Genomic DNA, 18,843 nt, shown 5'->3' on the forward strand with positions numbered 1-18,843 from the left:
CTTTCCTAGTTGTCTTTCAACCTCACCAGAACTCTAAATGAATTAGAAGTAAATTATTCATGGATTTTAAATCCATAGTAAGATTGCATTATTATGGTGTTCAGCATTTTAAGGGGTGGAGTGTAGGTGACGGCTATTGCATCTTTATGCTACATATGATGCTACCATAGGTAAATACCATTTTACAACAGATGTTATCTAAAGTGTGTAACATTTCATGAAGTTCTGCTATTCTTGTAAATCTTAAGACAAAATACATTACATTTCTTTGTGTCACTTTTTAGACTCCCCATCTGATGAGGAAATATGTATACCTGTAAAAGCCTGTTAATATTTTTTGTTTGCCAGGAACATTAGAAAGTAGTTTTAGTAGCCACTGTTTTTTAAGTACCAACAATGAATCTATGTGAAAGTTCTGTCTGGTACCACTCATCAAAAGAACATACATTGATGTGTAGAGTTTAAGCATGCACACACAGATAGTAATGTTAATATCTATCAACAACACTAACATCTTTTATACCAATCTTAATGTGGCAGTCAGCAAAAAACATTTTCCTTAATCATTTACATATCAAAAAGCTGTTCTCATATTTGAACTACGATTCAAAGTGAATAAGTTTTGATTGTGGGAAGTAACAAAGTTCTCCAAATATTCCCATAAATAATTACACAATTTTTTTTAATATTTTGTAATTTAAATCTAAAGAAAAATGGTACACACAGTCTTTTTCTATAACACATAAATTATGAATCTTTATCCACAACATTGCCAAATTATCAACTGTTCATTTAGCACAGAAAAAAATTTGTAGCTATTAAAAAAGTTGAGTCTTGCATAGAAACTAATGCACATAATGACAAAACAACAGTTATAAAGTGTAAGTTGATTACACGCAGTGACAGGCAGTTTCATTATTCAACTAAATGACTGCAGTTCTACATAGGTATCTACATAAGCACCGACTACACCCATTACACGATTTGTTGTCCATCATCCCTGTCATTCCATACACTTTCCTATTCATGAACCACATCATTCAAGAATACAGGGTGAAGCACAAAAGAAATTGAGTTTTTACAGGGAAATTACAGTCACAGTTGTGGTTCTTTTTTTAAAAAAAATTGTGGTGTTTTCAGATTTAACTGTGTAGGACACTTCTGTTTCCATTCTTATATTTTAGAAATTAGTTCTTGGAACTCAGATGGCACTTCCCACTAAATAAAATAACTTCCTGATAAGCCTACTTTTGCGTCTATTCAAATTAAGGCACATTATTTATGAAGGACATGTTGCAGACACCTACTTTTGTATTTATGTCAAAAAATCAGGTTCCAGTACATAGGTTGGAAATACATTTTAACAGGTTAACAATTTCAATATATCAACAACTTGTATGAAAATACAGCTACAAATTGAACTATTTCTAATGCATGTTTCCTATATTTCAGGTTTGTATTATTGGCAAAATAAAAGTGCAAGAATACATGTTATGCATATAAATTAAAGAGTTGGGCACATTTATATAAAATTTTCTAACAAGGGTTTTACATCATGTCAGGAATCAGCCTTCACAGAATTAAGAGATATTGACATCAAGTTTGCCCACTAGAAAACTTGTTTTTTTTACTACATTATTGTAAACTCAAACATATCTTACAACCATTTTTAGAACATATTTTTTGAACACTAGTACTGAATTTAATTTGATTTTAATTGTCATTTACAGAAGATATTTTACTTATCTGTGTGATGTGAGGAAAACATGTTATCATTTGTCAAAATGAGAGACAAATGAAACCTGATTTGCATGTGTTAATGGAAAACAGCAGACTATGGCTGGTGTTTTGATGGAATCTGCATTTACAGTAATATAACACAAATAATAGTTTCATGGAAATCCCCAAGAAATTGCATTTTGCTCAAAACATTATTGTCGACATTGAACTGAACACAGTGTTTCAGTTGCAATAAGGAAGCCTTGTTTCAGCACAGTAGAAGTGATTAATGAATACAAACAGACAACTGATTTACTGGAAGAAGTTACTTATCCCATGCAGTAGTAATTTTTTATATACTAGGTATGTCCCAAAAACTGTTCTGCAGGAACTGCTATCGCAGGTGTGTGAAATGGTGAATTTTACTGGGACTTCTGTTTCAGGCATTATTGATTGTATTACGACACACATGGCAAGTCACAAGCAGAAAGTTACTTCTGTCACAAATATTTTGATTAAAAAGGAAAAGTCAGTATTTGTGAATTAACTACCCAATGTAGTTTCTGGCGAAAACAGTTGAGCAAGAGCCTACACAAAACTGACATTTTCTTAATGATCTGAATATGTATCCCCTCATGTGAACAAACATTTTTCATGAAAGGAATAACTAATGAAACAACCTTTTCACTTACAGTTTCAGTATCAGGGAAGTAGGTGAATCTTCCATGAGCTTTTCTGCAAAGCAATTTAGATAATAAATGTTTCAATTTTTGTGGCAGTACAAGCTTGTGTGGTGTTTAAAGCCAACAATATAGGAAGTAACAGCAATGATTTTATAAGGTACAGGTTGTAAGAGTCTGCTTTGAGTAACTATTTCAGTCTAAAAAGTATGTAAGTACCATGAGCTCCTAATAGGACTCTTTTACAGATAAGGTTTTTATAATAGATTTAATCATACTTCAGAGTGTGAAAACCTGACCTATTTTCTTGTTTATTTGTTGGTGTTTTACTGTATAATGGAAAGTACTTACAAGACAATTGGAAAATTAAAAATTACATGGTTTTTGAATAGCAAGATTAATTATAAACTTCTGTTATTGTAGATCTACATACGTATTGTGCCTGTATGTTTCTGCTTGTTGCTACCATATGGATTTTAGGATACTAGATATTGTAAACATCTGTTGCAAAAATTTGAATTGAGCAGTTAGCATAGTATTTAAAATCCCCCAATAATTAAAACTGCAGTTGGAGTTTTTCTTTGATGGAACTAGCTGGAAGCAGTTTACTATCTCCTGATGGTGTACTTTCATAATCTCATAGATGTGTCTATGTGGTTATTAGTAAGAGCATTCATCAAGTTTAATTTTCCACATGTATTCTTTAGAATACATTCACTTTAAAACAGTTGATTTTGTATCAGAAATATTATTTGTTGTTACCACATACAGGATCAGAGTAAGAAGTTTCTGTTGCATTCATGAAAGAGAAAATCATGATTTATAGCACATGGTAAGTTAGAAATAGATTTACCATTCTGTAAATACATAGTCATCCTACAGAGGTAAACAGCGTGTGTTAAATTTCGGAATGTCCAATTCCAGTTTAGTAATTGTATCATGGTGAGTGAAACAGGTTCGTCAGAAAATGATCTGTTTGAATGTCTTGAAATAAACCTGAGAATACCTTCTTTTCTGGACATTATTTTTGTAATTCTAGTGTTCAAAAAACAATTTTTACATGAATTATACATTATTTACTCCTCTGAACAGAAAATCAAACAATTCATAAAACAATACATTTGTAGAAATACTACAACAAGGGGAATATATTAGTCGCAAGACTTTTTCTGAAAAAGAGACATTTAGAATGTTGTTGCATCAAGATATAAGAAATGAAAGTTAGTTTCCATCTCTCAAACAGTTGTGAGCCATTTCAGAATAGAACATAGCTACAGAGATGTATATATTATAATGCATTCCCTGAGACACCTGCACAACACCTGATTCCTGTCAGACACAACTGCAGAGCAAGAAGGTAGTCACTTCATCACTAAGCAACAAATAGTCTTAATCATCATCATCCATATCAATCAACTCACCCTGCAGTCTGCCTTTGTAGCGACAACAGAGTCTAATACAGAAGACACGCACTGCTAATCGAAACTGTGGGCTCAGAGCGATGAGGATCACTATTTTCCAGAAAGAGTTCAGAATACCTATCCACACAATTACAAAGTGTAGATATGGCACCTGATACCTGCTGTTTGTGAAGTACTCATAGAACTTGACTGTTGCATACGGTGTCCATGAAATCCAAAATGTCAGCACAAGCACGAAAGACATTATGTGACTTGGGTTAGACAAGTTTTCAGTCAGAGCAGATGCATATTCTTTATCATGTATTGGGACACCACTTCGCACCATTCTCATCATGGAAAATATGTAGTAGTATGTGTAAACAATTGTGATGAGACTGGGGCCTAGCACCAGTATGGCAACTGTTATAGAGTAGGCAGCCATATTTCCCCAGTCCAACATGCAGACAAAAGCATCACGGTCGAAATGTGGCTTATTGACTCCCAGCAGTGGAGGGCAACACAACATTGCAGCAGAGACCCATGTGAACACCATCCAACATTGACAGTGGGTACGCTTTTGCACTGTATCATACCGAAGCGGTCTTTGCACTGCCAGATACCGATCAACACTTATCCACATGAAGGTGAAGACATTAACACTCCAGAGCGTTACTTCAAGATACCCCATCAAGCGGCACACCAAATCTCCGTAGATCCAGTTTTGTAGCCAGGCTGAATACACTGAGAGTGGAACTACGAATAAGCCACACAGAAGGTCTGCTACTGCTAGAGACAGGAGATAGATGTTGATCATCTCTGATGGACCTGAAACAAATAAAAGAAATCTGTAAAATGGTGTTGATATTTGATTTAATACCATTTTTAGTAATGGTAGTATGTAATGTTCAATAGATACATTTTGTTTCATGTGTTAGTATTAACAAAATTTAGTTTCTCATGCACTTAAAATTTATGTTACTGCCAATTTCAGAAACATATCACAACATGCATCAATTTTTAACTTTTTGATGGAAGATATATTTCTTTCTTTTTTTGTGGTCACAAGATGTCTAGAAGTATGGTCACTATGTTATGTTACGAGTTACCACTGTAATATTTGTGATGGTTGTTGAGATGAGGAAAGGAGGAATCACAGTGACACATTTCGAGCAAACTAAAGAGCCATCTCATCTCGTTTGGAGAATTTGATGAGGCAGGTTTCTGTTCAGTGAATGTATTCCACCCTATAAGTAAGTTTTTTTCATTAAAGTGTCAAAAGGAAAATTCAGTTAAGAAAATTATGAAATTGTGAGACAGAATGGTTTACTTGCTTTAGGGGTTGAAATTTTGAGCCTTCATCTGCAAGTAACCATTCAAAAAGTCTGTTTTGTAAACACAGAAAGATTTCATATTAATGCAGCAGATAGGGTACACAAATTTCCTTGGGGGATGGGGAAGAAGGGAAAGGGGTGGTGACAGGGCATCTGGCCACTCTCTACCAGTAAAATAGCCAAATTCAGAAATAATAAAAAATGGTTTGAATAGTTCTGAGCACTATGGGACTGAACATCTGAGGTCATCAGGCCCCTAGAACTTAGAACTACTGAAACCTAACTAACCTAAGGACATCACACACATCCATTCCTGAGGCAGGATTCGAACCTGCGACTGTAGTGCAAAAATAATATGCTGACACTGAAGAAATGGGATGAGGCCAGGAAGGAGGAGTGTGATGAAGGACATGAATGGAAATCATGTATACCAAGGAATAAAACAAGCCAGTGGTCATACAAATAGTGGGGCAGGTTATGCCATCTTTTGTGTCTGCATAATTAAGTCTTATTGAAATGGCTCTCAAAACTGAAAAGACAATGTGGACAGCGGAAGTATTACAGGGAAATCATAAGTTGCTGTGAATTAGGTAAGAAGCTATTTCCAGACCTAAATATTTTTGCAAAGCAAAGTGTAAGATTTGAGGTTGTAGACTGAAAGCTTACATTACAAACATCAACATTAATAGCTTTTCATGGCCAAGAATAATGTATTCCATGCAAATAAATGAAACAAAACAACAGCTACTATAACGAATATAATTGATAACAGTCAGCAAAGGGCAATGGCATATCACACACAGAGCACAAAATTTTTGATACTAGTAGATAAATCCCCTGGCAACAGTTAAGTGAAAACACGTTGCTCTGTCTGTTACTTAGACAATAAGGGCAGAGTTGTAGGTGTGTGTGACATTGGCCCTTGAGTTGTTTAAAAAGGAGAAGCAGCACAGCATCTATTTGTAAAAACAGTGAATAAGTTTATAGAAAGCTAACATTTCATTGCATATCGTAACTGCAAGAACGTGAGTTTCCTACAACATAATGATAATCAGCAAGAATTCTGTCATTAGTCCTGAACAGTAATAATTAGACACGTGTCACTCCCCACGCCTTTGCTTTGAAATGTGGACTTCTCAGAGAATGGACAAAAATGTCTTAACAACCTAGATGAAACCAGTATTGAATCAAGGAGTGGTGAGGGATACTGGAGGGCACATAGCCGCCCCCCCCCCCCCCCCCCCAACAAAAACGTTTAATAAAACTATTTTCATTTCTACCTGTTATTTCCAGATTTCTCAGCTAGTATTTTTAGAATGAAGTAGTGTGAAACCTAAATTTCATGAAAATGGCACTGGATTCTAGAGAATTACTAGCTGTGTTTTATGAAGGATATTTTTCACTTCCTTGTCCAGAAGGGTGAGCTTGCTGCCTGAGTGGTTGTAGAAAACATTCCAGCTACATGGAAAGGTGCATGACAGCAACAAATCCAAAACAGTTCATGAGCTTACATGTAGAACTGCGATACCACAAGAAATTGAGTAAAGCTAGACAGAAAGGGGAGGTCCATCACAAAGAAAAATCTAACAAAAATACTGACTACTGGAAAAATAAGTGGAAACAACTGTAAAAGTCAGTTCCCCATTTACGTTCATGGAGCCACAGTCTGCAGATATATGTTTACAACCATGGTAATAACTCCAGTACTGACAGTGGTGAGTGAAAACTTTGATTTTGCATTGTGTACAGTATAATGTTGTCAAAATTCTGAAAGTTTGTTTCTATTATAGTAATTAAATTAGTTTCATGATACAAATGCTTCTCAAATTAGAGGAATGGTTCTCAAATGATGTATTTCTCTTAACAGCACTTTCTTGGGAGTGATGTTAAAATGATGTACTAAGCGCTGATGTAAGTAAATTACCATATTGTTTTTATTGGTATACCAGCTAACACAGCAATTATTCACAATTACTAAATTTGTATGGGGATTGGGTATACACCTAAATTCCTCCCCCCCCCCCCTTTTCTCTGCCTATCTCCTCAACTTCCCTCTCTTTCTCCATCTTCTGCTCCTTCCTTTCCTCTCTCTCTGCATCATCTCTTCCCCCTTCTGAGTCCATTTCCTCTCTCCCTCTCTGTCTGTCATATCGTCTCCCCTCTCTGAGTTTGAGCTTTGTTTATTTTTAGTGTGAACGAAATATTGATTAGGAATGGAAGTCGCTTAAATGCATGGGCACATGAAGCTATATGGGATTCAAGAGATAGGCTTCCTTCAACTGCTACATCTGTGAGTGTAGTAGCGCCAATGGCAGTATTTTGCTTAGTGTTAAGTCTGAATATGTAGGATTACAAAGTTTCGAACGATGAGATTCCGTTGTAGCATTCTAATCATAAACTGATGAGCCATAAATACACATTCCCTGTTTTCTGTAAAATCGAAGGCAAGGAAGAAAACAAAACATTGAACATTGTTGTGTGTACATTTTTTTATTGAAATATGTAAGTGGAAAGAATACACAGTGGGAAACAATTTGTCTAATGGCTTACATGCCTTCCTATCGTAGTTGGAACTGACGGGGAGAAAGAAAACAAAACCGAACATTTTCACAGAACACCACAGCATTTTCTTTCTCACAGCCATTTTTAACAGAAACTTGTGCATAACTGTCTGAAAAAAGGTATTTGAATGTTTAATTTTGTATTATGGCAAAATTTGAAATATTTGGTAATAAAGTTTCCGCTTTATGCAGGGTGGGTCAAATAAAAGTGACCCGGGCGAATGGACGAGCATTTGTGGCAGCATTAAAGGAGGAGGAAGAGACATACAGCTACTGTTTCCACACGATAAGTTGACGATTGGCGCGCTGGCGGTCGGGTAGGGCCGTGCCACTGGATTATGGCATAGAGTAAATATCTCTGGAGCGAGCATTGCGTTCTGCGCATGTTGTCAACATTAAACCAGGATTGTCACGTGTTTTCGGGACTTCGCTGTGCGTGTGTGCTTTCTGCAGCGTTTGAAGTTTATAATATCAAGAGTTTTTGTTGTCTTTCACCGTTTGTTGATATTGTAATAGCGATGGTGAATTACTGTTGTTGCTACGGATGCAAAGAAAAATATATGAAGGAGGGATAGTAACTTTTCATGGGTGCATACCATGTAGCTCTAATTATAGTTATCATATTAGTAAGAGACACTGTATATGTTTAAAAATTTCGAGACGCATTATAATTAAGGCAGTGTGCGATTTGTGCTTTTACCAGTGGGTGGGGGGGGATGTCTTAGGGGGTTAGTAGAATTACATATGTTACTAGCTTGGACCGTGGCGTTACCCATGGTTACACAGTTATTTACAAATAGATGTTAATGCCGAAACCCACTATTCACGCGTATGCACTATCAGAAAAGCCATCGCTTGTTATATCTTTAAAAGTACATTATAGGTAAAGCTTATTTACAAAATCATCTACATACAGGTATACGACGGGAATTCAAAAAGTAAAGGTACATTTTTGAAAAGCTGTACTTATTCTGATGATAGAAAACTGAAACATGCGTTATTTTTCTAGGTAAACTCCGTGGAGTTCAATGCAGTTTTCCCGACGTTTTACGAGGTTTCTTTTTTACTTCATCAGAAAATATGTTTTTCGGTTGCATCTGTAACCAATTTTGCACCGCAGCAATGACGTCTTCATCACTTTCAAATCTTCTCTCCTGTAGTGCTTCCGTTAAGGGTCCAAACATGTGAAAATCACTTGGAGCCAGGTCTGTACTGTATGGTGGATGTTCCAGCACCTCGAATCTTAACTCCTTTATTGCGTCGGCTGTCCGTTTGGCAGAATGTGGACGAGCATTATCTTGCTGCAGGACGACACTTCTTCACAGTTTTCCACGACGTTTGGATCTGATTGCAGGTTTTAGTTTCGTACGCAACACATCACATCCACCATTCAATACAGACCTGGCTCTAAAGCCTCGTTTACGCTGGGGCGACGTCTTGCAACATTGTGGCATGCTACGGAAATGTGGCGTGCGTCGTCTTGTAGCATGCTACAACAGCAACATCTTGCGGCATATGTTGCATGCGGCAGGTTAATTTATACCAAAGTAACAGAATTTGTGCCACACGTGTGTCGGTCTTGTAGTATAAAGGATGATAAAGTATCGCAGCGGCGGCCTACTTGGTACTTGCACATGCAGCTAACAACGGAAATGAAAACCAAAGGAAAGGAAAACGATGATGGAAGAGAAGAGTATTTAAAGAAGGTCCACGAAATAGTATCCTAGGAACTAGAAGCAGACGATGGTGCGTTTTTTTAGTAATGTGTGCTTTCGTCCCAGGCGCGTTAGTCCGCGCCATATCTTGCCAAAAGTTGGCCTAACGGTAAATGTTCGCACAGGTGCCGGACCGGTCACCGCCCTGTGTCAGGGCCCGGGGTGGGACTTTCAGCCCCCAGCTCACCCAACTCTGCTGTACGACTGCTGCGGTATGACTGCCACACAACTTCCCTCGCAAGCTCGCAAATAAACGGATGACGCACCTTAGACGAAAGCAACAATGACAACATGAGAATTATGATTTAGTTCTAAATGTTTTGAAGTGCTTAACTACTGCAAACATATTAATAGTAAGACTGTATTAAAAACTTCCAGTGTTCGGCTCCACAAATTTAAATTATGTGTAAAGTTTTACTCCAGTGCGTGGGAAATACACTCCTGGAAATGGAAAAAAGAACACATTGACACCGGTGTGTCAGACCCACCATACTTGCTCCGGACACTGCGAGAGGGCTGTACAAGCAATGATCACACGCACGGCACAGCGGACACACCAGGAACCGCGGTGTTGGCCGTCGAATGGCGCTAGCTGCGCAGCATTTGTGCACCGCCGCCGTCAGTGTCAGCCAGTTTGCCGTGGCATACGGAGCTCCATCGCAGTCTTTAACACTGGTAGCATGCCGCGACAGCGTGGACGTGAACCGTATGTGCAGTTGACGGACTCTGAGCGAGGGCGTATAGTGGGCATGCGGGAGGCCGGGTGGACGTACCGCCGAATTGCTCAACACGTGGGGCGTGAGGTCTCCACAGTACATCGATGTTGTCACCAGTGGTCGGCGGAAGGTGCACGTGCCCGTCGACCTGGGACCGGACCGCAGCGACGCACGGATGCACGCCAAGACCGTAGGATCCTACGCAGTGCCGTAGGGGACCGCACCGCCACTTCCCAGCAAATTAGGGACACTGTTGCTCCTGGGGTATCGGCGAGGACCATTCGCAACCGTCTCCATGAAGCTGGGCTACGGTCCCGCACACCGTTAGGCCGTCTTCAGCTCACGCCCCAACATCGTGCAGCCCGCCTCCAGTGGTGTCGCGACAGGCGTGAATGGAGGGACGAATGGAGACGTGTCGTCTTCAGCGATGAGAGTCGCTTCTGCCTTGGTGCCAATGATGGTCGTATGCGTGTTTGGCGCCGTGCAGGTGAGCGCCACAATCAGGACTGCATACGACCGAGGCACACAGGGCCAACACCCGGCATCATGGTGTGGGGAGCGATCTCCTACACTGGCCGTACACCACTGGTGATCGTCGAGGGGACACTGAATAGTGCACGGTACATCCAAACCGTCATCGAACCCATCGTTCTACCATTCCTAGACCGGCAAGGGAACTTGCTGTTCCAACAGGACAATGCACGTCCGCATGTATCCCGTGCCACCCAATGTGCTCTAGAAGGTGTAAGTCAACTACCCTGGCCAGCAAGATCTCCGGATCTGTCCCCCATTGAGCATGTTTGGGACTGGTCCAACTGAGGCGCCAGGTGGAAATGGCATGGCAAGCCGTTCCACAGGACTACATCCAGCATCTCTACGATCGTCTCCATGGGAGAATAGCAGCCTGCATTGCTGCGAAAGGTGGATATACACTGTACTAGTGCCGATATTGTGCATGCTCTGTTGCCTGTGTCTATGTGCCTGTGGTTCTGTCAGTGTGATCATGTGATGTATCTGACCCCAGGAATGTGTCAATAAAGTTTCCCCTTCCTGGGACAATGAATTCACGGTGTTCTTATTTCAATTTCCAGGAGTGTACACATCCCAGGTTGGGATGCATAAACTAAAACCAGAGGAGGGGATGGTCTGATGCAGAGGGGAGGAAGTCCTCCCCCCCCCCCATCCTCCCCTGCAAATCGCACACTGAATTAAGGCTTGATTCTGTAGACCTATTTTTCTACGATTTTATGACTATATAATAGATATTACGGCTCGTACAAACAATCGATTCCTCTCGTAAATTTTCTAGTGGAACAGGAAGGAAATGGTTAGTTGTTTCAGCATACTATCCTCCATGCATTTATCAGTGACTTATCGATTATGTATATAGATTACTCGGTCTACTATTTATTTAATAAACTGGGAGCAAGTACGTAAAATGCGTTAAATAAATACTTCGAAGTGTCACCAGTAAGAAAAATTGTGTGCCTTATGTAGCAAAAACGAGAAAATAAATACGCAGAAATAACAGAAAAAAAGGACGAATTAGCAGGGATATAATCGCTAATGTGTGGCAAATTCCGTGTTTTCGCACACTTGCAAAAGTACTAGCATACTGTCAAGTCGTTTTGCAAGACTATCACTGCAAAAATGTACTATGTAATACTATAAAGTGCCGTATCATACCGAAAGCTACCAAAAATCGAGTGCATCTGAACTGTGACACCTATCGCAAAGAAGCAGGGTGTAATATCACTTGTCCTTAAAAGTTACGCAGCTGGTTTATTCCCGGTATCAAATGGATACTGTTAAAATGTCTGTGCAATATATATATAAATAATCCACGACACTTAGGAAAAGAATCTGCCTGTACTAGGGATGCAGTGACATTCTAAATATACAGGGTGCTATACGGACAAACACACGACGTCCCGAGAACACGTGACCAGGCCGGCAATGTATGTTGACAACACAAAATCTGTTCTGCGCATGTGAATGCTCACTCCAGAGATATTTACTCTATGGATTATGGCTGCGGTGAGGAGAGGAGCGGTAAGGGGAAGGCAATGATAGCACCACTACCCACGTTTTGTGCATAATATGAAATCGGAGGCAGCACTCACGGAAATATTGCCAGCTTAATTGTCAAAATGATCTTCATTAAAGCTTCATTAAAGATCTATGTCATTTGTGTTTGATTCAAGATGATGAGTATGATGGTCATCGTCATCGCCTGAGGGCGTGGTACTGAGGATAACTTCATCGACGGTCATTTCTGTAATACAATCTCGTCTCCTGTGCCCTTGCTCCAGCTACTGAACATTCCCGCAGTAAGCTTGCCAATCCTGTGGAGTAACTAAAAGGAAAGCAGCATTAACAAGATTCTGCAATCTTACCTTCGACAATCTATGCCAATTCTACCGGATTTAGATAGCAGTTTTAGGGCGGTAAACGCACAACTTTGTGGCCTCTGCCTCGTCGATTTTCTCCACGATGTACACTTTTACGACTGGTTTGTTTTCCTTTATTGTAGATGACAGTTCACTCTTCCTCACTGAGTTGCTGCATTTCATCTGCCCATCTTACAACCACTCTAACATCGTAATCCCGAAATCATACTTATTAGGCATTGCGTCGAACTCCCTGTTATGGTATGGAGCATTATCTACTCGTATACAATCACAGAATTGTGTGGAGTTAACCCATTAAGGACCAAGCATTAAAATAATGATTTTTTTTTAAAATAATGTTTATTTGATCTGATTGTGCACTCATATAGACACAAATATACAAAAAAGAAATATACAGGTCCTAATTAAAGTACAGCAAAATGTATCGTTTACGTAACTGTGAGACTATAAGGAGTCTTATTTCGCTCTCTAATGAAATGATTGAAAACAGTTTGAATGAAGATGCACATTACAGCTTTTGTATTTGTAAATTATTATACTTTTACATAACCTACGTTTTCTTCTTGCTTCGTTTTCCTCTATTATTATGTTGCCTACATCATCACAGGGTATTTCTTTCGGAAGAGAGCATTTGGACGGACGTCCGTAATTGCATTTTTCTGTGTCCTGTGGGGTTGCAGTTTCTCTGTTTTCTTCATTCTCGACTGCAGCATCTTCTGATTTCATTGGGGTCACGCATAAGAATGATCGAAATTCAAGATGTGACATATTTTCTTCATTTGCAAGATTGTATATTGTCTATGAATTCACAGTTACACTATCAAGTTGGTAAAGAGAGGCCACCACCATTTCTTGCCTCTTATTAGAATTCTGTAATTGGCAATAGCATTATCGTGTAAATTAACACCACCCATACATTGATTGTACTGAGATATTACCCTGGGTTGGAGCAGAGATATACTTTTCTTTTCGACTGTACCTTTTTGCATTCGCTAAAGGCTGAATGGTGCCGCTGTTGGTAACTACTGTCACAATGGAATTGTCATTCCACTTTACCATCATGACTTCAGCTTTGTTGTCAAACACAAAGTCAAACACACCCTTGCCTTTTTTCTTCATGCTTGAGGTGGATTCCGAAGGGCACTTTGCAGTGCGGTTCTCCCGAATAGCGCCAGTGGCAAACAATCCCTTTTGTTTTAAAAAACAAGATAAAGAATAAGAGGAAAGGAAATTATCAAAATATATACAATGACGAGGCGGGTCTTCAACAACTGAAAACAAATTCAAAACCACTTGTTCACCCATATTTTAAGAAAATTCAGATGTTTCACATCCTGCCATCTTCCCACCACAAGGAATGAATTTGTACAAGTAGCCATTTGAACTGCATAACACCACAATTTGAAGCCAAATCTGACATATTTTCCTTTGATGAACATCTTTCAGGAACTTCTCCCAAAATAAGGGACCATGTCCTCCTCAATAGACACATTATATCAAAGATTGTTCTCACTTAAGAAAACTTGACATTTTTATCCAGTCTGTCATTATCACACAAGTGGATGTTTTATTTGATTGACAAGAATTTATTACGACTCATGCAACTTCTTACAATTGGTAATCGTTTGTCTTCATATTTCGACCAGTACAGTTTCATTGCAGGCAACGTGTGATATCCTGAAAGAATCATTATCCCTATAAATTTCTTCAGGAATGGAACAGTTATTTGAAATGAATGGCGATTATTATCTTGTGCATATTTATTTGCGTATTCAGTAATTTTTGGAAACACTTCTGAGTCAAAGTAAAGTGAAAAAATTTCATAAGGCGATAGACTTTCTACTCTATTATTTATGTCTTCTGTCTTGGTGATCTCCTGCGTTATTGGCGAAGAAGTTTAAGTTGGTTGAATTTCTTTCAGTTCGGAACATCTTCATTTCTTTTTGTTACATTCGCACCAATTAGTTTTCTTTTCTTAACAGGTGCACAGGATTCTGACACTACAGTTGAATTAACTTTGTCTTGCTCACTGTGTGCATGTATTTCAAACGCGCCAGCGACATCTGTTGTGTTCTCTTCCTCAACAAGAAGATCTTCATCAATTTCTTGCTCATCTGTGATCTGATCAATATCTAGTGGAATGTACGTTCAATCGATGCTGTCTGCAACCTCAACTTCTTCATCTTCATTCAATATGGCCATAAGTTCCGCAGTAGATAGGGGTTTCGTGTCATAATCAGACATTCCTAAACAAGCAGAAATCCCTGTATGTACTGTCTGCATTCATTTACAGCAGAACTGTGGTAAATTATGATTCAGTTCGTAATACGCAAAAGTAAATAAAATGTAAAACTTCAGTAAAACTGACGTACTGGTAGCGAATATTACATCAGAGTAATTGTTCCACCTGTAAACGCACTGAAACTGCAACCAAACTGAAAGAATATTTTTTAAACAAGGGCTAACAATAATAAACTGTTCGGTCAACAATGGAATACTGATTTATTATTATGGTAGAACGAAGTAGCCCTGTTCCACAAATATACTCGGCGGTCTCAGAGTTGTGTAAACGCAACACTAATGTAAAAAAAAAAAAAAAAAAAAAAAAGCTCGAATTCTTACTGACGTCTCTAAACAGTAATGTGCTATGATAACAGAAGTTTGAAAGTAGTTCACTGTATAAAATTCGTTTAAAAATCATTACGTGCTAATTAGGAAAGAAAGTGAAAACTTTCGCAACGAAATACGCAAATTTATCTGGAAGTTTGAAAATTCACGGTGGTCAACATAACGAGCAGTGATCTAATAAAATGCCTAAACTAGGTTTTTTTCAGATGTTCTCTTAATGTTGTAATAAGGAAATTCGAAATTTGAGCAACTCATTAAAAAAAAAAAAAAACGAATGAAATGTTGCGTTAGCGCAACTTTGGGCCTTAATGGGTCAACGAACCACCATATCTGCAGTCCCCCTTCCGCCTCCTTTCAGTCAACGTCCGATAGCTTCGTCAAATTCAAGAACTTCGCAGGTTAGTGGAAACAGTTTCTTGCTTGAAACTTCGTGACAGATTAAAACTGTGTGCCAGATCGAGTTCCCAGGTTCGAGTCTTGGTCCGGCACACAGTTCTAATTTGTCTTAAAGTTTGAAATCAACGCACACTTCGCTGCAGGGTGAAAATTCGTTCTAGTTTCTTGCATCTTGCTGGAGTACCTGCTCATTTTGTCTTTTCGGAAGTTTTCCTAGTATGTGTTTAGTACCGGTGTGAAAATATCACTGTGAAAAGGAGAACGACACAAAGACTGATGGGCCGAAACAAAAGTACCGTTGGAACCCCGAAAAACACATAATTGCCACCATCAATCAAGGAACTGTGAAAAGAGTTTACCAATCAATTTGTTTGACTTTGACCAGAAGGGAAAATAGAATGGCAGTACAAGCGTCTTTAAATTTTAGCTGCTTTTGCAATGTTACCATTGAAAGCAGTAAAAACTGCATGCAAAAATCGATGAGTACTTAAAACGCAGTCTCTTGGTGAGATATCGCGACGCATTTTTGTTTCCTGTTGCCGAATATTTGATAATACAATAAACAGAGAGAGAGGTTCGAAATTTGCGTACACACCCTCAAAATTTTTAAACACGTGAAGTCCTTTGATTTTAGTTAATTGAATTATGTTTCTTTGCAACATAAATATGTACTCCCTTAATATTTTTTCTATTTTTGTGTTTCGCCACGATTTTTACTCATTAATACTGCAACAACAGTGGCGACTGCTTTGGTTTTTAAGAATAACTGCACTTCCGCAACAAGTACTTGCGGCGAGATCCTGATATAAATTTGCCCCAGTGGCTTGAATCAGTAAACATGAGTAAGTTTTTGTTCTAATGTAAACACCTCAGTAAGTGCTTACAAAAGTTGCTTGCTAGTGGGCGCAAGCCTTTTGTAATACTTCGCGTCTAGTGGCAGCTTGACGTCGGCAGCGCTCGGAGACAAATGAATATCTTTCAAGCAGGGCTGATTTTTTGTGCTTCTGGCTTCGGGTTATCGTGGCCAAACAGTACTTCCAATAGGATGGAGCACACTGCCTTACGAACGTTGGAGCAAATTTATGCGACAATCTTCACAAAGTTGTTGGCAGAAGTCGTGGCCCTAGCTGGGCACCCTGGTCACCTTATCCGTCAATGTGCCATTACTTTATGTGGGGAGCCCTCAAGTATAAAGTGTATCGCAACTATCCTCATAGTTTTCAAGAACTGCAGCAGAACATTTCGGATGAGACTGCAGCAGTCCCGTTCCGGTCCGCCTTCAGCAACTTGCTGCCCAAGGCCCAAAAGTGCCATCTGCTATAGTCAAGTCAGTATTGTATTTCCCTTCCTCTGCTGTGTTTCTTTGTACCCTGGAACTCTGTTCTCTGGGGCACTTTTATTTGCCCCGCCCTGTATATTACATATGAATTTTTATATTATATATTAAATACATTAAATATGTAGCCTATATCCTTCTGAAAGTTCATTACCGCATCGTGTAAAAATTGAAGTACATCAGTCAACTGCTTTTCGAAATTTTTGCTAATAACATTGAGCTTTTCATACTATGCACCGAGCGAGGTGGCGCAGTGGTTAGCACACTGGACTCGCATTCGGGAGGACGACGGTTCAATCCCGTCTCCGGCCATCCTGATTTAGGTTTTCCGTGATATCCCTAAATCGTTTCAGGCGAATGCCGAGATGGTTGCTTTGAAAGGGCACGGCCGATTTCCTTCCCAATCCTTCCCTAACCCGAGCTTGCGCTCCGTCTCTAATGACCTCGTTGCCGACGGGACGTTAAACACTAACCACCACCATACTATGCATACTTATATACCGTATGCATATAAAAAAATAGCCCAACTCTGTCCAAACATTAGTAGAGTATCGTTTAAATATTTGAAGAAATTGCTTAAGAACTTGTTGAGTTTTTTCTAACAATGTGTCCCATGTACATATTATTTTTAAACTTACTTACCATGTTTATCAAAAAGTATGTAGCCAAAGTCCATCTGAATGTTTATTAGAGTATTTGAAGTAAATCGGTGAATGAACTTGAGATTTTTTCTTACGACGTTTCCTATATAAACATTTGAGCGGAATTGGTCTACATAATTTTTGATATTACAAGGGTGTCTCACGTAATTCTGCCACCTCAAATATCTCTGGAACAACAATAGATATTCAAAGACGGTTTTCACCAGCGTGAACGTACGGCAGGGGCTTAGGAAACCAAATACACTCCTGGAAATTGAAATAAGAACACCGTGAATTCATTGTCCCAGGAAGGGGAAACTTTATTGACACATTCCTGGGGTCAGATACATCACATGATCACACTGACAGAACCACAGGCACATAGACACAGGCAACAGAGCATGCACAATGTCGGCACTAGCACAGTGTATATCCACCTTTCGCAGCAATGCAGGCTGCTATTCTCCCATGGAGACGATCGTAGAGATGCTGGATGTAGTCCTGTGGAACGGCTTGCCATGCCATTTCCACCTGGCGCCTCAGTTGGACCAGCGTTCGTGCTGGACGTGCAGACCGCGTGAGACGACGCTTCATCCAGTCCCAAACATGCTCAATGTGGGACAGATCCGGAGATCTTGCTGGCCAGGGTAGTTGACTTACACCTTCTAGAGCACGTTGGGTGGCACGGGATACATGCGGACGTGCATTGTCCTGTTGGAACAGCAAGTTCCCTTGCCGGTCTAGGAATGGTAGAACGATGGGTTCGATGACGGTTTGGATGTACCGTGCACTATTCAGTGTCCCCTCGACGATCACCAGTGGTGTACGGCCAGTGTAGGAGATCGCTCCCCACACCATGATGCCGGGTGTTGGCCCTGTGTGCCTCGGTCGTATGCAGTCCTGATTGTGGCGCTCACCTGCACGGCGCCAAACACGCATACGACCATCATTGGCACCAAGGCAGAAGCGACTCTCATCGCTGAAGACGACACGTCTCCATTCGTCCCTCCATTCACGCCTGTCGCGACACCACTGGAGGCGGGCTGCACGATGTTGGGGCGTGAGCGGAAGACGGCCTAAGGGTGTGCGGGACCGTAGCCCAGCTTCATGGAGACGGTTGCGAATGGTCCTCGCCGATACCCCAGGAGCAACAGTGTCCCTAATTTGCTGGGAAGTGGCGGTGCGGTCCCCTACGGCACTGCGTAGGATCCTACGGTCTTGGCGTGCATCCGCGCGTCGCTGCGGTCCGGTCCCAGGTGGACGGGCACGTGCACCTTCCGCCGACCACTGGCGACAACATCGATGTACT

General features: G+C 40.1%; 1 protein-coding gene across 1 annotated transcript in view; it reads right to left on the reverse strand.

The window, feature by feature from the left end:
* Positions 1 to 768: 768 nt before the first annotated feature.
* The window catches only part of LOC126481056 (G-protein coupled receptor 52-like), a 105,499-nt gene continuing 87,424 nt past the window's right edge, over positions 769 to 18,843 (reverse strand). The window contains exon 2 of the mRNA XM_050104540.1: positions 769 to 4,624. Coding sequence (XP_049960497.1) covers positions 3,789 to 4,624 — 836 coding nt within the window. The 3' untranslated portion in view covers positions 769 to 3,788. The remainder of the gene's footprint in view (positions 4,625 to 18,843) is intronic.

This window comes from Schistocerca serialis, chromosome 5 (assembly GCF_023864345.2).
Source record: "Schistocerca serialis cubense isolate TAMUIC-IGC-003099 chromosome 5, iqSchSeri2.2, whole genome shotgun sequence".
NCBI lineage: Eukaryota > Metazoa > Arthropoda > Insecta > Orthoptera > Acrididae > Schistocerca > Schistocerca serialis.